The sequence below is a fragment of the Scardinius erythrophthalmus genome, assembly GCF_964197995.2.
Source record: "Scardinius erythrophthalmus genome assembly, chromosome: 20".
Classification (NCBI taxonomy): Eukaryota; Metazoa; Chordata; class Actinopteri; order Cypriniformes; family Leuciscidae; genus Scardinius; species Scardinius erythrophthalmus.
The window spans coordinates 35,841,905-35,864,953 of NC_138240.1; the positions used below are offsets into that span (position 1 = coordinate 35,841,905).

The window sequence follows — 23,049 nt, forward strand, 5'->3', positions numbered from 1 at the left end:
CCTTGTCGGTTAAACATTTAATTAGCGTGCTGATGCGCTGTTCTAACGCATGCATTTCTCAGCGCGTAGCCTACATGTGAAGCTCACACACATGCACAACGCCTGTCTACCAGCGCCTGGATACTGGACTAGTTAAGTTATCTTTCGACACTTATTGTGCTTATACTGTTAAATACACACAAAGGTTTACATAAACAAAGTCGGTTATGTCTAAACTGAAAGTAAACTTGAGAAAACTGAGAGAAAATCTGCTTGTCAAATGCGTGTATATTAAACGCGTCGCGCGCAACTCTTAAAGAGACAGTAGTAATAGTAAACAGACACGCTGCCGCTTGTCTTTAAAGGGATAGTTCACCCAAAAATATCTCATCATTTACGCACTCTAATGTTGTTCCAAACCTGTATTAATTTCCTTCTAATATATTCTAATATTTTTCTAATATTCATATTTTAAAGAATGTGGCTAGCTATCCAAACAGTAGCTGGTCCCCATTGACTTCCATAGGAGAAAAATATACTATGGAAGTCACTGGGGTACATCAACTGTTTGGTTACCCACATTCTTCAAAAATAACTTTTATTTTCAACAGAAGAAAGAAACTTATTCGAGTTTAAAACAACTTGAGAGAGTAAATTATGATAATTTGAATTTTTAGGAGAACTATCCCTTTAATGTTAATAAAACAACAAAATGCAAAGAGAAAATCACTCACTGCTCTTCACTGATAACTTTAATAGTAGCTTTAGTATCAATGTATAATTTATATAGTGAAGTCTGTTCTGTTTTATTTTCATATTTGTTCATTTACTTTCTGCAATGCTACTGTTAAATACACCTACTGTAGCTGAAAACATAAAGCACTGTTAGCCTATTTAATTTTTATATTAAGTTGTTTATGTGTAATGTGTATCTTTAATCTTAATATTTAATAAAGAAAATAATGACAAATATTTTTATCTTTGCCCCTGTCCACCATTTTTTTATTTTTTTTTATTTTGTTACCTAAGGCATTTTTTTTTTAGAATATGGACATTAGATTGGCTGTAATGCTCAATCACAAAATAGTACAACCAACATAAAAAGAATCGTGATAAAATCGTTAATCGTGATTTTCCTGAAAAAAATCGTGATATTATATTTTTGCCATATCGCCCACCCCTAGGTTAGCGTTAGCTACATGATAATAACTAAACCATCCGAATAAAGTCCAGACATAGTATTTTAAACTAACCATTCGGAAACGTCCCGCTGGAGCTGCTGAGTTGCAACTTCTTCATCCGTTGCTTCTCCATCCGGATCAGATTCTGGGTCAAACTGAAATACTTGAACGACTGCGTGTCTCCGTGCCATTGCAATATATCCAATGTAAACATGCATGGTCTACCGTTGCCGCAGATGGTCAAGGCCACACCCACCCTCCACCTTACGCCGCCTTTCTCCTCCTCATTAACATTTAAAGCTACAGACACCGAAACGGCCTGTCTGAAGGAAGCTCATTCTGGGACTGGCTTATAGTGGCTATAATTCTGCACCGAGACTGAATTTTTGGAAAGAGATTTCAGATACAGTACTAGGGACCACTAAGGCCTATATTAAAGCCTACAAAAAGTAGCATGTCATGGGACCTTTAAAGGGACAGTTCACCCAAAAATGAAATTTTTGTCATCATTTACTTCCCCTCAAATTGTTCAAGTTTCTTTCTTCTGTTGAACACAAATATATATATATATTTTGGAGAATGTTTGTAACCAGACAGTTGAAGGAGCTGTTGACTTACATAGTATTTTTCCTACTATAGAAGCCAGTGGCTAGCATCAACCGTCTGAATAAATGAATTAGCCATTAACTGTAGTATTAATGTGTTTGTGATTGTGTGTGATTGTGTTTCCCCGTGTGTGTGTGTGTGTCAGGTGTGCGACGGGTGAAGCGTGGCAGCAGATCATGTTGGCGTGTTTGCCTGGGAAACTGTGTGACTCTGAGTCGGACTATAACCCTGGAGAAGAGAAGACCTGCGGCAGCTCCTTCGCCATCCTCTACTTCATCAGCTTCTACATGCTCTGTGCTTTCCTGGTAATACTCTCATATTTCAGCTTTAACATGTGTTTAGCGTTTGGTCAATACCTCAGAAAATGCCATAATTACTGTTCTTAAAGAGGACCTGTGATGCTTTCCTCTATCTGTGTTTAGTGTGTGATGTTGTGTGATCATGAAAAGCTCCAGTTTTTCTCTATATCAGAGTCAGTGTTCCTGAACTCCTGAAACACCTCCACTGTAGTCTTGAGTTTCCTCCGGGAACACGCCACAATATTCCTCATTATAATAATTCATGCGCAGAATAAAGGGGCGGGGCCTGTTTGAGTTAGTCAGTAGTGTGTTAAACTGGCGGTTATGGTAAGGGGCGGGACATTTCCCAAACACACTTGAAGCTCTTGACCAATCACAACACACCGCTCCAGCCGACCAATCAGAGCACAGTGTGCTTTTCAGGAGGAGGGGCTTCATAGAGACAGGAAGTAAACAGAGCGTTACTGACAGACTGGGAAGAGAGGAGCCGCAACAATGGAGAATATGAGGAAAATAATCAACATTCAAGCAGGAAAACCTGTTCTAGTAGAGCCTGAAACAACATCAAGAGTTTGTGAAAGGGCAGAACAGGGCGTCTTTAAGCATATTCAGTCTCTAATAATCATGTGTTGTTATTGTCTTTTTCTCTTTAACATCTCTCTGAACTGTTTTCTTTCTAACAGTTTTTATTTTGTTATTTGACCCAAATGATATTGCTCAGTTTTATTACTGTTCCCCTCTCTCAGATCATTAATTTGTTTGTTGCTGTCATCATGGACAACTTCGACTACCTGACGCGTGATTGGTCGATTCTTGGACCGCATCATTTAGACGAATTCAAGAGGATCTGGTCGGAATATGATCCCGAGGCCAAGTATATATGCAAAAGATGTTGTACTTCTAGTTCACTCTGTATGTTTTTTTTTTACAGTGAAAACAGTGTGTGTGTGTGTGTGTGTGTGTGTGTGTGTGTGTGTGTGTGTGTGTTTATCAGGGGCCGTATCAAACATTTAGATGTGGTGACGCTGCTGCGCAGAATTCAGCCGCCGCTGGGCTTTGGCAAACTGTGTCCTCATAGAGTGGCCTGCAAGGTATTGCATACACACACACACACACACACACACACACACACACACACACACACACACACACACACACACACACACACTCAATGTTTTTTTATCAGATTTCTGATACTATTAAACACTGAATGTAATGTATTTTGATGTGTATATTTGCCAGTCCTAATAAGGCCTGATTTCACCAGTAATTTAGCTTGAATTAAGTGCATTATTTTCCTGCAAATGCACTTTTTTAATTCTTCAAGTGAATCCAATCACTGATAATCAATATTGCAACAATAGACAATGATACAATTGTTAAATTGTAAAAATCTGAAATCATGATTCATTCAGGGGGTGTTGTGTCGAACTCAATTCTGTATTTTCCACAAGATTATCATCAAAATATTTTCAGCAAAATAATGAGTATGTGAGTGTCACTATTGATTAGCACAAATTCAGTAATTATGCTCAAAATTATAATTACAGTCCTACTGTCACTAACACGAATCATTTACATCATGATCGCTACTACTTTCCGTCAAAGTCTGCAAATTCAGGAATTTTAGGCCTCAAAAAATCTGAAAAAAGTCGTGTGAGATCCTGGTGGGACCGTTTATGAGCCTGTCATATGTTTAATACTGTTAACACAAGGTTATAATATGAATATGAATATGAATATGAGGTGTAAATATAAACACACATTCTGTGTCCAGAGGTTGGTCGCCATGAATATGCCACTGAACAGTGACGGGACGGTCATGTTCAACGCCACCCTGTTCGCTCTGGTCAGAACGGCTCTGAAGATCAAGACTGAAGGTGGAGCGGAGACTTTCACACGTCTGTGCTGGTGTGAATGTGTGATCTTACTCACGAGTGTGTGTGTGTGTGTGTGTGTGTCTCTCAGGCAATCTGGAACAAGCCAACGAGGAGTTACGAGCCGTCATCAAGAAGATCTGGAAGAGAACGAGCATGAAACTGCTGGACCAAGTGGTGCCACCTGCTGGAGGTCACACACACACACACACACACACACACACGTTTGTCTCACTAATATTGCAGATAACTGGCAGCTAGCAGGTCTGATACGTCAGTTTTGACTATAAGCACCAAATTTACACGTATTCAACAGTAATATAAATTACTGTATAAACAATCATTAAACAAAACAAAAAGAACTTTAAGATTGTGTAAAGTAATATGTTTATGAAACTCATTAATTTGAAATAATGTCATATTGTAAAAGAATGAGCTAATTTAAGGATCTCAGTATTGAGACCGCAGGTGTAAAACATGAGCAAAAATGGTGTTAAGACCTATAAATGCGCCATAATTTTACATTAAACCATTATTCATTCATTATTTTTCATGTCAATGTGTGACACTACGTTTATATTTATGAAGCATCAGATGATAACATTTTTAAAATAAATCTAAAATTTCGCTACTGGGACTTAAAGTGCCTGTACTGTAGTTGTAGAAACACCAATATAAATATATACATCATCTCAAAGACTCACATTGTATTTAGATCAGGTTAATGATATTTTATATATCGCCTAACCTGTTCTTAATTACTGTAATCACATCTATAATTGCTCAGTTGACCTCTTATCCCACCCTTAAATCTACCATACCACCAGACCTGTGCTAACATCACCCGTGTCTGACCTCAAGAGCAGCGCAACATCAACACAAATACCACATTATACCTAACAATTAGTTGTTTTGGTGTAAGTACATAGATGTGTGTGTGTGTGTTTAGATGATGAGATCACTGTTGGGAAGTTCTACGCCACTTTCCTGATTCAAGATTACTTCAGGAAGTTCAGGAAGCGTAAGGAGGAAGGGCTTGTGGGAGGCAAGCCGCTGTTCAACACCACCTCCGCTCTACAGGTGAACACACACTTAACACTTCACACCTTTGCTGAAGGTGTGTGTGTGTGTGTGTGTGTGTGTGTGTGTGTGTGTGTGTGTGTGTGTGTGTGTGTGTGTGTGTGTGTGAACACCACCTCCGCTCTACAGGTGAACACACACTTAACACTTCACACCTGCTTTACTGAAGGTGTGTGTGTGTGTGTGTGTGTGTGTGTGTGTGTGTGTGTGTGTGTGAACACCACCTCCGCTCTACAGGTGAACACACACTTAACACTTCACACCTGCTTTACTGAAGGTGTGTGTGTGTGTGTGTGTGTGTGTGTGTGTGTGTGTGTGTGTGTGTGTGTGTGTGTGTGTGTGTGTGTGTGTGTGTGTGTGTGTGTGTGTGTGTGTGTGTGTGTGTGTGAACACCACCTCCGCTCTACAGGTGAACACACACTTAACACTTGCTTTCCTGAAGGTGTGTGTGTGTGTGTGTGTGTGTGTGTGTGTGTGTGAACACCACCTCCGCTCTACAGGTGAACACACACTTAACACTTCACACCTTTGCTGAAGGTGTGTGTGTGTGTGTGTGTGTGTGTGTGTGTGTGTGTGTGAACACCACCTCCGCTCTACAGGTGAACACACACTTAACACTTCACACCTGCTTTACTGAAGGTGTGTGTGTGTGTGTGTGTGTGTGTGTGTGTGTGTGTGTGTGTGTGTGTGTGTGTGTGTGTGTGTGTGTGTGTGTGTGTGTGTGTGTGTGTGTGTGTGTGTGTGAACACCACCTCCGCTCTACAGGTGAACACACACTTAACACTTGCTTTCCTGAAGGTGTGTGTGTGTGTGTGTGTGTGTGTGTGTGTGTGTGTGTGTGTGTGTGTGTGTGAACACCACCTCCGCTCTACAGGTGAACACACACTTAACACTTCACACCTGCTTTACTGAAGGTGTGTGTGTGTGTGTGTGTGTGTGTGTGTGTGTGTGTGTGAACACCACCTCCGCTCTACAGGTGAACACACACTTAACACTTCACACCTGCTTTACTGAAGGTGTGTGTGTGTGTGTGTGTGTGTGTGTGTGTGTGTGTGTGTGTGTGTGTGTGTGTGTGTGTGTGTGTGTGTGTGTGTGTGTGTGTGTGTGTGAACACCACCTCCGCCCTACAGGTGAACACACACTTAACACTTCACACCTGCTTTACTGAAGGGGTGTGTGTGTGTGTGTGTGTGTGTGTGTGTGTGTGTGTGTGTGTGTGTGTGTGTGTGTGTGTGTGTGTGTGTGTGTGTGTGTGTGTGTGTGTGAAACACTAGATCCTGCTGGACTGATGTGGCTCCTGAGTAGATTTCTCAGTAACTGAACATACAGCAGAAGATGATTTAATGAATGATGCAATACTGATGTAGATCATTTTCTTTTCTTTCTATGATTACCACAAATATTGAAAGTCTGATATTTTGCCTTAAAGGGATAGTTCACTTCAAAATGCCAATTCTGTCGTCATTTACTCACTCTCAAGTCGTTTCAAACCTGTATGAGTTTCTCTCTTCTGCTGAACACAAAAGAAGATATTTTGAAGAATGTCTGTAACCAGACAGTTCATGAACCCCATTGACTTCCATGGTATTTGTTTTTTCCTAGTATTTCCTTCTTTTGTGTTCAGCAGAATAAATAAATACATACAGGTTTGAAACAACTTGAGAGTGAGTTAATTATGACAGAATTTTCATTTTGAAGTGAACTATTCCTTTAACAACTATGGAAGCTTGTTTCCACCACGCAATAAAAAAAGATAATTGCGACTTTTTAATCTCACAATTCTGACTTTCTTCAAGCAATTGCGAGTTTGAGACTTCATAACAGACAATTCCCAGCTTACTGTATATCTCACAGTTCTGAGAATAAAGTCATAATTGTGAGTTATAAACTCGGAAATGCAAGTTATTGGGCCCTATTTTAACGATCTGAAACGCAAGTATCAAGCGCGAATCAATTTGCCGGTAATTTCCCGGGTTCAATGCGCTGTGTGAAAGGGGCTAAACACACACACACACACACACTCATGTAGTGTTTTCATTTTTTATGGGGACTTTCCATAGACATAATGGTGTTTATACTGTACAAACTGTATATTCTATTCCCTTACACTAACCCGACCCCTAAACCTACCCATCACACACACACACACACACACACACACACACACACACACTCATGTAGTGTTTTCATTATACCGGCGGGATAAATGACTCTTGCGCCCGACGCAAATCTAAAATGTGTTGGTCTGAAGTCGCTTCTTTACTTATAGGTGTGGTTTGGGCGTAACGTGAAATAAACCAATCAGAGCGTCATCTCACATTCCCTTTAAGAGCAGGCGTGCTTGTTCCATGGCGGATTGCTATTATAACGGCGGATTTGCCAGGAGCGGTTCACAGCCGAGGAGACCGACGTTCTTGTCAGGGCCGTAAAACACAGAGAAGTGACGTTGGGGATGGAGAAACACACCCAGATTAGCTTCGGTTAAACAGGCGTATGATAATTTGGGTAAATGTGTAAGCTAGATTTATGCCTATTTTTCCACATCTTCATGGACACAACAATGATTTCCCTCGTGTGGAATATTTTTCCTTGTAATTATGTATGATTTGCAAAAATGTGAACTGCTGCTTCTGTGTAGATGAGAGAAGCAAAGTGTATGCGCGTTGTGCACACGCTACATTGATTATGGCCAAGCATGCGCCCTTAAAATAGCATCTGAACGCGCCACTGACTTTAGACGAGGTTTCTCCTGGTCGGAATTGTTTTCTGGAACTGCAAAATAGCATCAGAGAACGTTTGCGCCGGATCACGCCTCCTTTTTTCGCTGAACCGTCCCCGGGAGCGCAAGTTCATTCCCTAATTTACCGACGTGCGTCTGTGGAGGAAAAAGTCCGCTGTGCGCGGGTGCAAAATAGGAATGATACATGCGTCGCTGTACAAAGTCAGTTGCGCTGGGTTCAAGATAGGGCCCATAAAGTCCAAATTGTGAGATCGCGATTACCTTTTTTAGTTTGTGGCAGAAACAAGCGTCCATAAAAAGCTAATTGCAATTATGCTAAAAAATAAAAGAGGCTGATGAGTGGGAAGTAAAAAGTGCTTTCATTAAACGCTCCCCACAGACATGGAGATACTCATGTGGACATAATTCTGTACAAACTTGTCCTGTATCATGGTAATGTTAAACATGTGACTCTTCTGCAGGCGGGTCTGCGCACACTGCATGATATCGGGCCGGAGATCCGTCGAGCCATATCATGTGATCTCCAGGACGAAGGACTCGTAGACATCAGGAACCTTCACGAGGAGGAAGAGATCTACGGGGTAAAGCGATTCAGAGTTTATCAGCGCACATCTGACTTCAATAGCAGAGCTGGACGATTAATCGTTAAAAGATTTGCGAAATCGATTCAAACTCCCACTCGCTCATTCCTGATCAACAACGATTCGCCAGTGTCTGTTAAAACTTTGACAAAATCACACCGGAACATCAGATCTGTGTTCACAGAACTATATATAAAAATACTACATCAAATAATAACAATTGTATCAATTACATCATTACGCTACGTTAATTTTTACTTCAGATTGATTACACATTTTAAATGAACATTTTGCCAGAACCTCTAGTAAATTACATGTTATTTTGTTTAGTTGTCTGGTTAGAATTGTGGGAGAATTGTGATCTCTGTTTGAAACAGTGATTCTCAGTTTAACCAGAATTGTGCAGCTCTATTAAATAGTAGAGCATTGCACTTGCAAACCAAACGTCTCGGATTTGATTCCAAGGGAATTTGTGAACTAATAAAATATATACCTTTTTCAAAAGCAACATAAAAGTATCAAAATATGTGTACATAATATATATGGGGTAAAATGCCCAAGACGTCACTAAATAACTGAAAGAGATTATAGAATGGTTATACTCTTTTTCTTATGCTCTTATTATTCTTGATAAATCTTGAATTCGTTTAGATTTCTAGTGGAAACAAATAAAAAAACTGTAACAGAACTGGACCAGAAGACTTTTAGTTATTTAAATTTTTTATTTTAAGCATCTTCATTATTCATCATAACCAATTGAATGGAATCATTCAATCAACATTTCTTTAGTCTTGTTTAACATTTTTTTTTCTTATTCCATTGGCAAGTAGTATTTGTCTTGTTTTAAGCGTAAATCTAATCAAACTAAATTTAATGGGCTGACAAACTTCTGAAAATGTAACGTTGATGTCCCAACAATAACAGACCAGTGTGTAAAACTTTTGGACGTATTTTAAAGAGTCTGTGCCGTAAACTTACATACTTCACGCTAGGGGTGGGAGATATTGACAAAAATGAATATCTCGATATTTTTTTCCAATATCTCGATATCGATATTCAGACGATATTTTTGCCATCCTTCAAAGAAATGTGTGCAAACTGGCAAAGAAGGTCCAGTTGGTCTTTTGACTTGCTGCATTTGACCTATTATTGTAGGCTATAGAAGAAACAATAAAGGAGCTATAAACAGAATCTGAGGAAGCCCCTATCTTTTTCCACTTACAAAAAAAAAAAAAAAAAAAAAAACCGGAACTAGGCACCTTTTACAACAGTGATTATTAAATCAAACAACAATATAGTTGATGATAAATTCAAAGTAAAAAAAAAATATATATATATTTTCAAAACGCTATAAATCCATCAATTTTTTCCCCAAAACGCTATAAATCCATCCATCACCCCCCCCCCCCCCCCCCCCCAAAAAAATTGATGGTTTGTCTTTTAAAAAAAGTATTTTGTCTTTTATTTTATGGAGGAAAAAACAATATTACGTGACAGTTCTCCATTATGGACGCGAGTGCTCTGAAAGCGGCAAAAAGACTAAAGACTTTCAAACTTTCACAGAGACCTCAAAACAAAAAGCACAAAGCCTTTCTTTAAAATGAATTTCGTTTTGTATTAATTGTATCTTAATTTTAATAAATTTTTCATTAACCAATTTCCTGCATTTAATACGTTAAAATTAAATATAAATATAGGCTAGCAATCACAACACAAGGTGCCGGTGCTTGAACTGGAGATTATATCATCATGAACCGAACCGTAGCCTACTCGCCTCACAGGCCTAAAAAATGTGAAATATATTTACAGAAAGCTGGTTCTAAACAAAACCATCCAAAACAAAATAAAACTATGTAGCCTCATAAATGTGCATTTCTCCGTTGCGTTCACAGCCTACTGCGAAGATCGCGAGTCATTATAGCCTATCGTCAACTTCATCTTTGCAGCCGACACAGAAATTAATAAACAATTAAAATGTCTTATTGCAATATTTTACATATTCATAATCATTACTTTTGGTGGATCTTTGAGGCAGCTTTTTAGGTTTATGGCGTTTTGGAAAAGAGCTCTTCACGTTTCACCAAGGCACAGCGGCCCTTCAGCACATAAGAAAAAAAGAAGAGAAAAAGGGGTGTTTTGTTTCCGACACATACTCTAAATGGTTGACCAATCACAGCAGACTGGGCCAGCTGACCAATCACAGCAGACTGGGCCAGCTGACCAATCACAGCAGACTGGGCCAGTTGACCAATTAGAGCAGACTGGGCCAGTTGACCAATTAGAGCAGACTGGGCCAGTTGACCAATCACAGCAGACTGGGCCAGTTGACCAATCACAGCAGACTGGGCCAGTTGACCAATCACAGCAGACTGGGCCAGTTGACCAATCACAGCAGACTGGGCCAGATGACCAATCACAGCAGACTGGGCCAGTTGACCAATCACAGCAGACTGGGCCAGCTGACCAATCTGGGCCAGCTGACCAATCAGAGCAGACTGGGCTTTTCAGAAAGGCGGAGCTTTAAAGAGACAGGAACTAAAACAAAGCGTTTCAGGCGGAGGGTAGAAAGAGGCGCTGCAGAAATGTACAGTATGTTTTTTTTACTTTAAATGGTGTAAATGTATTCTAGCAGACCACAAAAATAAAGTTATGATCTTGTAAATGAGCATAAAATGGATACTTAAAATAATTATAATATATAACTTGGGTTTTATGTTTAAAACAACACCAAAAACCTTGAAAAATAATATTTGAAATCAAATTAAATGATGTCTACATATATCAAATAAGTCAGTGTATATAATTAAAAGATTAATGAATTTGATTGAATGAAAAAGTAAGGAATCGATGGGAATCCTGTATTTGTTTGATCCTGAATCTGTCGTGTGTATTTGCAGAGGAATGGAGTTGTGATTGGGAGTCTGGTCAATCATGCGAGTGGAGATCAGTACGGCACCAGCGTTACCCAGCGTCCTTTGCAGCTCCCGCTCCCTCTTTACTGCCAGTCAGACACCAGATCGTCCAACTCTAATATCAACAGTGCCAGCGTGCCGGCGGGCGCCGTCTTCACCAACGGCTGGCACAGTCGGCCCTCCAGGGGCCTGGTGTCCTCTCTCAGCTCCTACCTCAACCTCAGGAGTGATGGAGAAACACAGCTCAGGACTCACTCCAAGAGGTGAGAGGTCACATGACCACAGGATCGCCACAGGGAAACAAAAACAAAGAAAATCTGGGCTTACACCCCCCAACTCACCAAACACAGTTGTCGTGCAAATGAACGGCCAGAACGCATTAAAAGCTTTCTGTTTTCAGTTAAACGGTGTCCTGTAAGCAGACCCTAAGTTAATTAATGATCTTTGCGATGGAAGTGAATCAGTCAAAAACTATAACAATAACTTTATTCTAGAGCTGCTGTGAAGCCAAAATAATCTCTGTTACTTTAATTTCCTATTATCACTGTAAAGCTGCTTTGAAACAATCTGTATTGTTAATAGCGCTGTATAATGGCGTTTTCACAGCTGAGAGTCGCACCGAGGTCCGCACCAAAGTTCGTGTTTAGATACATTTTATGCATTCTGTTAGTTTTGGTTTGGTTTCACATTGCAAATTATGCAAGCGCACTAAAGAACGTTACATGACACACTTGCGTCCTGTCGTCATCATCTATGTGGGCTGCATCATGACGTTGATTGGTTTGTAAACGGACGTGCGTCTGACGTCAGCGTGTTGTCAGTTCGGCGGGTAACTCTGACGAGAATGAATGAACAGACGCATATCGTTGCCGCTATAGACGAATCCGACGAGCGTTCTGTGTAGGCTGCCATCTTGTGGCGACGCCATTACTGAGCTGTTACTAGTATGTAAACAAACCTCCGTGATAACGCAAACGCACCCTCGATGACAGCTACAGCCAGGCAGTATATGACTTGTTGGGTTGATGATGTTAGACAGTGGCCTCCAGTCACAGATGAAGGTACAAACGATCTTACAGATTATTTATGAAAATAGCTTGGCAATAACTATGGTAGCTAGCTAGGCAAGCTAACGAGGAAACTATTAAAAGACCTGTCCATTTGGCAACAATAAATAAATTAATGATATCAAATAAACGAATTCATGTTTTTATTCTGTGACCATTATTTATCTCATTTTCACATTTCAAAAGGAAAGGGTAAGGTACAGCTAACTGCTAGCGTTGTTGGTTCTCAGAGTCACAGTCAAGCAAATACAGTAATGCTACTACTGCCCCAACGCGCCCCTTCGGTTGTTTTAAAGGTATTTAAGAGTATTTTCTCCTTAGCCTGGCATCCGATGATCAACAAAATGCCAACTACAGGTCACTGATAGAGGGTCAAAAAAATTATCTAAGCTCCGTAGCCTATATGGGTTGGTCAAATAATGCACACTCTACCAGATGATAAATTAGTTCTTAAAGGACCTGTCCGATTTTCACAGACCATTAACAACACTTATACTGTTCAAATAACTCTGCAGAGGAAGAATAGTAAAGTTGTAGATGTAACGTTAGTGACAGTCGTAAATCGCGGGCTGTTTATTCCAGTGGACGCAACCAAACCAATAGGAGGCAATGGCGCAACGCTACCCAGCAACAGCTCAGTAATGGCGCCCGCTTACTTCCGGTAGTTTCGCCGGATTCGTCTATACTGTTATTATTACAGCATTACTCCCTGCAGCTCCAGCTATACTCCAGGCTAGCCACCGGAACCTCCTGTAAACGGTCTGAAAGTCCGAACCATACAGCAAATGCTTTCGCACTAGAAACGAACCAAAACTTTGTTCAGTTTGATCCGGACCGAGACTTTCTCTTTTCGTCTGACCAAATTTCGTCTGTTTGGTCCGGATCGGGTCCAGGGGAGGGTTCACACCTGTAATTTTGATTCGGACTAAACTAAAAAGTCTAAACAAGGTAGGTGTGAAAGGGCCCTAAATGAAGGTGACTTGACTTGACTTGGCTTGCAGTTGGTAAATGTGAGCCAAAAATGTCTTTGCTGTTTATATTTATTCAAAATATTCCCAAAAAATCCAACCACACCACGCAAGATCAGCCAGGAATCTTGGGGTTGTATTCAACAACTTTGTTATCAGTTATGCCTGATAACATGCAACCTTGGCCTATTGTGTGGTATATCTGAGTGAAACACTTCTGGAACAAGAACAAATGAGGGCCCCACGGTTCGGTACGCATGCGATTCGCGGAATAACTGCTAAATTAAACCATCATAGAGGGAAAATTTTGTCTTGCAAATTTACATATTCAAACAATTTGAGAGAGAGAGAGAGAGTGAGAGAGAGAGAGGCACGTTTCAGATAGCGCTCACCGAACTGATTCTTGTCCTTGAACGGACACATAAACACAAAATAAATACCCGTCTAAATACCCGCCTCGGCAAGTGTTCTCCTGGTTCTGTCATAAGTGAACATTTGAGAAAGAATCCGGATGTTCGACAGTTTTTTTTTTTCGGTCTTAAAGTGACTGCAGCCTTATATTCCTGCTGTTTGTGTCATTAATGTTAATAAAACAACAAAATACAGCTTTAACAAAGATGAAACTATATTGAATTTCTACATTGAACAAATAGTGTTATTTTACATTTAGGCCTAATTATTGATTTCTGGACCTGAATACAACTGCTAGTATTTGTTCATATTTTATTACTGACTGTTCACTTGTTTTTAATAATGCTTGAACTTTATCAGTTAGGCTAGTAGTTTTTGATCTAGTATCGAAGAACTTAAAGTGAGCCCCCCCCCCCGCGCCCCCCCCCCCCCCCCCGTGTCTTGCAGGCCTTGCTCTAGTGCTGTCGGATATCCGACTATCCACGTGCAAAACCCCAGTCATGCTGACATCAGCGATGAAGACCGAAACTCTGTTACGGAGTATTACAGCGGAGACGAGCTTCATGAGGAAGACTTCATGCTGGCTAGAGACAGGTATCGCTTGAAAACTCTTCAGAATGTGTATAATCTATAATATCAAAATATCTTTATCTCTTTGATTCTCTTGCCAGGTCGTACAAAGACTTTCAGGACACTTTGAGTGACTGTTCGGCAGTTCGACAACTGGATGTGTGTGAATGTGTCTGTGACGATGATGAGCAGCTCATATCCCAGCAGTCTCAGAGGTCATCAAAACGACAATGTGAGATATTACAAGAAAACAAATAATACTCTCTTAATAGTGGCTTTCAAACTGCTTTTAGCTGAGAGCTAGCATTAGTTTAGCTGAGAGCTAGCATTAGTTTAGCTGAGAGCTAGCATTAGTTTAGCTGAGAGCTAGCATTAGTTTAGCTGAGAGCTAGCATTAGTTTAACTGAGAGCTAGCATTAGTTTAGCTGAGAGCTAGCATTAGTTTAGCTGAGAGCTAGCATTAGTTTAGCTGAGTGCTAGCATTAGTTTAGCTGAGAGCTAGCATTAGTTTAGCTGAGAGCTAGCATTAGTTTAGCTGAGTGCTAGCATTAGTTTAGCTGAGAGCTAGCATTAGTTTAACTGAGAGCTAGCATTAGTTTAGCTGAGAGCTAGCATTAGTTTAGCTGAGAGCTAGCATTAGTTTAACTGAGAGCTAGCATTAGTTTAGCTGAGAGCTAGCATTAGTTTAACTGAGAGCTAGCATTAGTTTAGCTGAGAGCTAGCATTAGTTTAGCTGAGTGCTAGCATTAGTTTAGCTGAGAGCTAGCATTAGTTTAACTGAGAGCTAGCATTAGTTTATCTGAGAGCTAGCATTAGTTTATCTGAGAGCTAGCATTAGTTTAGCTGTTTGTTTGTTGGAGATTATTAGAGAATTTTGAACAATGTTCATGTTTAGACTTCTGGGCAAAGACTTGCAACAGCTACAATCTTTGTTGTTAGTTTATTGAACGTTCCTCCACTGTAATAAATGCGCATATAATGATGTATGTGCATTCTTTCACACAGCCTCTCACAAGACCGCTTTCAATTTCGAGTGTCTGCGCAAACAAAACAGTCAAGATGAGATTCCCCTGCATCCCACAGGTCTACCGCCACAGCATCAGGTGATCATCGCAAAACCAGACATGACATTACTGCTGTCAAATATCATATCATATCATAACATAACACATCATAGCATATCATATCATATCCTATCATATCATATCATATACCATATCATAGCATATCATAGCATAGCATTTCATTTCATATCATATCATAGCATAGCATAACATATCATTTCATATCATAGCATATCATAGCATAGCATAGCACATCATATCATAGCATATCATAGCATAGCATAGCACATCATAGCATAGCATAACATATCATAACATATCATAGCATATCATAGCATAGCATAGCACATCATATCATAGCATATCATAGCATAGCATAGCACATCATAGCATAGCATAGCATAGCATATCATATCATATCATAGCATATCATAGCATAGCATTTCATTTCATATCATATCATAGCATTTCATATCATAGTATAGCATAACATATCATAACATATCATAACATATCATAGCATATCATAGCATAGCACATCATATCATATCATATATCATATCATAGCATAGCATATCATATCATAAGCATATCATAGCTTATCATATCATAGCATATCATAGCATAACATATCATAGCATAGCATTTCATATCATAGCATTTCATATCATAGCATTTCATATCATAGCATATCATAGCATAGCATATCATAGCATATTATATCATAGCATAGCATAGCATAACATAGCATAGCATAGCATAACATATCATAACATATCATAGCATATTATAGCATAGCATATCATAGCATAGCATAGCATATCATAGCATGGCATATCATATCATATCATATCATATCATATCATATCATATCATATCATATCATAGCATATAGTCTTATGGGTCAATTATTTTAAATTGAGATTTATACATCATCTGCTGAATAAATAAAATTTCCATTGATGTATGGTCAGTTAGGATAGAACAATATTTGGCCGATATACAACTATTTGAAAATCTGGAATCTGAGGGTGCAAAAAAATCGAAACGTTGAGAAAATCTCCTTTAAAATTGTCCATTTATGTTCGCGATTGTGCTGCATTCACTCACACAAATAAAATTTTGATATATTTAAGGAAGGAAATTTACAAAAATATCTTCATGGAACATGATCTTTACTTAATATCCTAATGATTTTTGGCATAAAAGAAAATTCGATAATTTTGACCCATACAATGTATTGTTGGCTTTTGCCACAAATATACCCGTGCGACTCGTGACTGGTTTTGTGATCCAGGGTCACAATATCATATATCATTTCATAGCATATCATATAGACCGTCTCGATCACCAACATAATAGATTAAGAACAATGGTAGAAGTGTCTGAAGGATGACAGGTGACATTACAGTTTTTACATTCGCTAAGGTTCGTTTATCAATACTTTGGTCACTTTTTCAAATCTCTTCACACAGTGATCATAATACAAACAAAACTAAGACAGCAATTTGCTACATTTCTACAGTAAAACCATGTTGAAATATATTCTGCTCTAAATTAAATACTATCTAACAATTAGATGAAGCTGAACACCTCATAATGAAGTGTTTTAGTCTCATTACCATCTATACAAAAGTGGAAACTTGGAAATAATTTTGTGCATAATGTAAACATAGCATAAACTGCAGTGAATTATTATATCATTCTTGTTTTGTAAAGAAATTTTACAAAAGTAATTGTATAATTCTGCCTGTTGTTAGTGTTTGTTTAGTGTTTTGCTCATTGATTGTGTGTTTGTTGGATGAAACCTTTGTTGTGGAAGAATGAGTTGACTTGTGACGTATGAAGTGTTTTTGTGCATTTTGGATATGAAATGTATTGCTGTGTGATGCTGAAAGTTGTTAAGGAGAACCATGTGAAGAGTTTTGAAAAAGTATTGAGAAATGTGTCCTAGTGAACAATCCTCTACTTAGTGCAGCAGATTAATGGCATATTTCAAGAGAATCGTTCAAATTGGTATAGAAGCATGAAATTTGGCACAGATACTCTCTAAGGGTCACTCTTTGGGAAAAAGGCGCTGGCCATCCAAAAATTCAACATGGCGGCCATTTTTTCAAGATGGCCGCTATTTCTGTCAAATGCTCATTATGTCAATCGTTCAAACAGTGATGTAGGCATAACATTTTGTGAAAATACTCTCTTCAGAATGTTTTTTTTGGAAAACGGTGCTTGTCCCTCAAAAATTCAAGATGGCAACCATTGAACCAATCAATGGTTTTTGCCTGCCATGTCTCACCTTAATATTCGACAGGAACAGTGGTCATCTTTAAAAATGGCGGCCATCTTGAATTTTTGAGGGACAAGCATCTTTTTCTATTAACATGTCCTTTAGAGAGTATATTTGTATCAAATTTTATGCTTGGATCACTGTTTGAATAATTGATATAATAAGCATTGAATAGCACACTCAAAATATTGAATTTTTGAGTGGCCAACGCCTTTTTCCAAAATAGTGGCCCTTAGAGAGTATCTGTGCCAAATTTCATGCTTCTATACCAAAGTGAACGATTTTTTACTAATCTGCTGCACTAACTGAACGTGCATTACAGTAAACACGTTTAGAGCAAACTCACATCACAAAAGTGTGTAAAATGTTGAAATTGGAGGGTTGCTCTCAAGTGTTGGTCACCCAACATCTCACAGCAGCTTTACTCATTATTTATTATTTATCCTCACGGTTCAACAGGTGAAGACGGTGACGGGACAAAATCCAAACAATTCAAACAAAATCCCGTCATCCAGCATCTCCTCCCTTCCTCTTTCATCCTCATCACCAAAAAATGTGTTTTAGATGGACAGATCAATTAAGTACATCAAAAAAATGTTGGATGTTGGAAAATAACAATGGCTGAATCCGAAATCGCCCCCTATACCCTCACATAGCGCATTATTTGAGGGGGCAGCCATTTGTAGTGGTGTCCGGAACCATAGTGGACGTTATTGAGTGCACTTATTCAGTCCCACAATGCACTGCAATAACGAGTGTACAACCGATGTACGTTCAACATCTGTCCGAATTCGCTCACTCGTTTTCATTCACTCCTTCAAGTGAACAGTATTAGTGGACTAACGTAGGAAATAGTGATTGAGGGTTTAGGGGTCGATTTTGGATTCAGCCAATGTCTTTTCTGTTCACCAAATGCTTTTTAATCTTCGCTTTTGCTTCAATGCAAATGAACAAGCGCGCCGTTATTTGTTGCGTAGTGACGTGTGTGTTCAAGTGAGCCAGATATGAGCAGATTTTGCGCAATACGCTGTATTTAATATATCATGACTCACGAGTTTACAATTTGCACTAAATCTGCGCAGATCTGGTTTACACGAACTTCCCCAGCAAAGTGAGTAAACATGTAACACGCCAAATTAGCTTGTGATTTGACAGCGTTTCCCGCCACAGTTGATTTCTACCCGCGTTTGGCGGGTGTTAATTTCAGACCCTGGATGTGTGTGAAGTGTTGAAATTGGAAGGTTGCTCTCAAGTGTTGGTCAACATGCTTTGGCACAAAATGCATTCAGTGATATTGTTCAAATGATATGAATTCTCACTCAAACACAAACTCATCTATGAACCTACATGTTCATTTACACGTTTACATACTTTTTTTTCAAAACAGACGTATGTAAAGTGTTGAAATTGGAAGGTTGCTCTCAAGTGTTGGTCAACCAATATCTCAGAGAAGCTTAATGTATTCTCATTATTAATTTACGCATTAACACTTTACAATAAGGTTACATTAGTTAACTACATTAGTTAACATGAACTAAGAATGAACAATACTTCTACAGAATTTATTCATCTTTGTTAATGTTAATTTCAACATTTACTAATACATTATTAAATCAAATATTAAAATCAAAAGTTGTATTTGTTAACATTAGTTAATGCACTGTGAACTAACATGAACAAACAATGAACAGCTGTTATTATATTAACTAACATTAACAAAGAAGAACAAATACAGTAACAAATGTATTGATCATTGTTAGTGCATGTAGTTATTAACTAATGAACCTTACTGTAAAGTGTTACCCATACTTTTTTTTAAAACAGATGTGTGTACAGAAGTGTTGATATTGGAGGGTTGCTCTCAAGTGTTGGTCACCCACCATCAGCACAGCAGCTTTATTCATTATTTATTATGTACTTAATATTTGTCCTCGCGGTTCCACAGGTGAAGACGGCGACCGGACAAGAATCGAGTCGATCGCGACTTTCTCCGACCCGCTCCATCCGCTCGTGGGTCACGCCCCCGGCCACGCCCCCTCCCTACACGCCCCTGCCTCAGGCCACGCCCAGCGCCAGCAGCACTCCCGGATTGGTTCACAGGAGCTTCTGGAATTCCCAGCACGGCTCTGATTGGTCCACGCGTCCCCCCACCCCCTCCCTCTTGAAGGTTCCCCCCCGGTTGAGTGGCCATCACCTGCAGCAGCGCAGCAGCGCTCACAGTCTGGTGGAAGCGGTGAGAGACTTCATTACACGTGTGTTTTGTCCTGTTTGTCTTAAAGGGATAGTTCACTTAAAATAAAAATCAGCCCATGGTTTACTCATCCTCAAGTCATCCTAGGTGTATGTGACTTTCTTCTTTCAGACGAATACAGTCGGAGTTATATTAAAAAATGTCCTGGGTCTTCCAAGCTTGATAATGGCAGTGAATTACAACCAACAGTTTGAAGCAAAATATTAATATTTAACATGTTACAAAGTAAAATTCTAGCTTCCGGCTACACTAACATATGCAGTCTTCTTAGTCTTCTTGCCTAAAGCGCAACTTACCGGTTGCGTCAGAAGTAGCGTAGAGCATCATGGCCGTAGAGTAAATACTAGCAGTGCGTCGCATTACTCGCAGAAGTTGCGCTTTAGACTTCAGTCGAATCCGTATGTTCGTTTAGCCGGAAGCTAGTTGTTTTACTTTATAAAGTTTTAAATATGAATATTTTTCTTACACAAACTCATCGCTTTGCTTCAGAAGGCCTTTATTAACCCCCCGGACCCTGTGGATTTCGTTTATGATGGATGGATTCACTTTTTTGAGCTTCAAACTGTTGGTTGCAATTCACTGTTCGCACCGCATGAACTAGGAACGATTTTAGTCCTATGAACGCCTTTTGGAGGAACTAATTTACTCCTACTTCAGAGTCTAAAGTACTATATGAACTATCCGAGACGTTAGTGTTCGCTGATTGGCCGAACGCACGCGAAACACCAGCACCCGCCATTAAAAAAAAAAAGCTATATAAACACACAGATTATAGCCTATATATTTACTCCACAAACTAACTCTACGAACATGTAAAACACTGATAGATGGACCTCTTAACCTTTACGCTGAGGAGAAAATCCAACGCGACTTTGAGGAGACCAAGAGAAATATGATTATGTATTTCTGCTCAGCAACACTGGACATCAAACACAAACACACGGCATACGCTAATAACTCTTCATTACTGTCTACTTTCTATGTGTAACAGTTCTATCTAATATTGTATTAGACAGGACTGTTAGACAGATCGTAAACTAATGAACACAGAGAATGTGAGCAGTGTTTGCTCAGGCTCTGGCGTTCTCAGCGCCGTCAAAATAAGTCACAACAAGCACAGCTTACGTCACTTCAGAGTTCCTAGGAAACCCTATGGGAACTATGGTTTCCTATGGGAACCATTCCTTCTCAGGGAACCACCCTGGTGGCTAGTACCTATAACTGAGTTCCCTAGAACTACCCTGTGCAAAAGCCCCTTTTGTCTTTAATGTTCAAACCTGCTCCTGGAGGGCCAGAGTTTAGCTCCTACCTGCCCCAAAACAACTCAACTGGAAGTTCTAGTAAACCTGGAGATCTTGATTAGCTGGGTAAGGTGTGTTTAACTGGGGCTGGAACCCTGAGGCTACGTCATTTCGAAACTCTCTCCGTCCGCACTAGAGCTTTTGTGAAACGTCATCTAACTGCTAATGCATAAAACATAATAAAGGCGCATTGAAATGATACAGAGAGAACAGACAAAATAAAGTTCTCATGTTCTTCTGCCATGATCATTTTATTAGCAATGCGTTCAGGTTGGACTCATGCGCCAATCCATGTCTGGTCTAAAACACAATCCCCCTCATGTTTTGATGCTGGACTAGCCTGGCTAACGTCAGACCTCTTTCTCATTGAGACGTGGTCTGGGAACCACATGTTCATTTTCTCGTATTTGAGACGTGATTTACGATTTACGCCTAGCAGCGTGAATAAAATCGCAATTGCAAGTAAATTTTTTATCATCTTTGCAGGAATATAATTTGAAGATATTATGAAAATTACACTATGAAAAGGAACAGCAGACACAACAATGCTGGGATAACCATAGAAACCTATGGGTACATATGCATGTGTAATCACATTTAAATACCTCCATTAAGTCAAGTCAAGTCAAGTCAACTTTATTTATATAGCGCTTTTCACAATACAGATTGTATCAAAGCAGCTTCACAGTATTAAATAAAATAGTACATCAGTGTTTGTTTCTGGTGTAAAACATCCACGTTTGGTAATGCAGATCAATAGCACTGGTGAATCGATTAATCAATTTAAGCATCCCCAACTGAGCAAGCCAAAGGCAACAGTGGCAAGGAACCGAAAAACTCCATCAGGTGACCTAATGGAGAAAAAAAAAAACCTTGGGAGAACCCAGGCTCAGTCGGGGGCCAGTTCTCCTCTGGCGTTTATGAAGTAGAGCCTGGTTTTAACTGTAAGATTAAAATATTATATGAATGCCTGGCTGAAGAGATGCGTCTTTAATCTAGTTTTAAACTGGGAGAGCGAATCTGAGCAACGAACAGTATCAGGAAGGCCATTCCAGAGTTTTGGTGCTAAATGTGAAAATGCTCTCCCTCCTTTGGTGGATCTGGATATCCTAGGTATGACCAGAAGCCTCGAATTTAGTGATCTTAAAGAGCGCGATGGATTATAGGGCGATAGAAGATCCGTTAAATAAACTGGAGCTAAGCCGTTTAGGGCTTTATAAGTCAGTAGCAATACCTTGTAATTAATACGGAACTTTATAGGTAACCAATGTAGTGATGATAAAATTGGTGTTATATGTTCAAACTTTCTTGATCTAGTAAGAACTCTAGCGGCGGCATTTTGGACTAACTGTAGCTTGTTTATTGAGGATGCAGGACAACCAGCTAATAAAGCATTACAGTAATCTAGTCTCGAGGTCATGAATGCATGAACTAGCTTTTCTGCATCAGAAACAGATAGCATGTTACGTAATTTAGCAATATTTCTAAGGTGAAAAAATGCTGTTTTTGTAACATATGAAATATGATTTTCAAAAGACAAGTTACAATCTAATATAACACCCAGGTCTTTTACTGTAGAGGATAAAGTAACAGGACACCCTACTATGTTAAAGTTGTATTGAAGGAGGTTTTGTGGGCGGTTTTTTGAACCGATAAGTATTACCTCTGTCTTATCTGGATTTAATAAAAGAAAATTGTGCGTCATCCAATCTTTTATATCTTTAACACACTCTGTCAATTTGGATAATTTAGCGTTTTCATCCGGCCGTGATGAAATATATAGTTGAGTGTCATCAGCATAACAATGGAAACTAATTCCATGTTTCCTTATAATATTTCCAAGTGGCAGCTTATATATTGAGAATAATAGAGGGC

The 23,049-nt window shown here is 39.3% G+C and overlaps 1 protein-coding gene across 1 annotated transcript in view; it reads left to right on the plus strand.

The window, feature by feature from the left end:
• cacna1db (calcium channel, voltage-dependent, L type, alpha 1D subunit, b) overlaps nucleotides 1-23,049 on the plus strand; it is an 82,349-nt gene that overhangs the window by 53,781 nt on the left and 5,519 nt on the right. Inside the window, exons 32-43 of the mRNA XM_081348116.1 lie at nucleotides 1,912-2,071; nucleotides 2,812-2,939; nucleotides 3,060-3,156; nucleotides 3,843-3,945; nucleotides 4,034-4,135; nucleotides 4,892-5,022; nucleotides 8,224-8,343; nucleotides 11,241-11,518; nucleotides 14,149-14,295; nucleotides 14,373-14,503; nucleotides 15,277-15,374; nucleotides 19,568-19,855. Of these exons, the coding sequence (XP_081204242.1) occupies nucleotides 1,912-2,071; nucleotides 2,812-2,939; nucleotides 3,060-3,156; nucleotides 3,843-3,945; nucleotides 4,034-4,135; nucleotides 4,892-5,022; nucleotides 8,224-8,343; nucleotides 11,241-11,518; nucleotides 14,149-14,295; nucleotides 14,373-14,503; nucleotides 15,277-15,374; nucleotides 19,568-19,855 (1,783 nt within the window). The remainder of the gene's footprint in view (nucleotides 1-1,911; nucleotides 2,072-2,811; nucleotides 2,940-3,059; nucleotides 3,157-3,842; nucleotides 3,946-4,033; nucleotides 4,136-4,891; nucleotides 5,023-8,223; nucleotides 8,344-11,240; nucleotides 11,519-14,148; nucleotides 14,296-14,372; nucleotides 14,504-15,276; nucleotides 15,375-19,567; nucleotides 19,856-23,049) is intronic.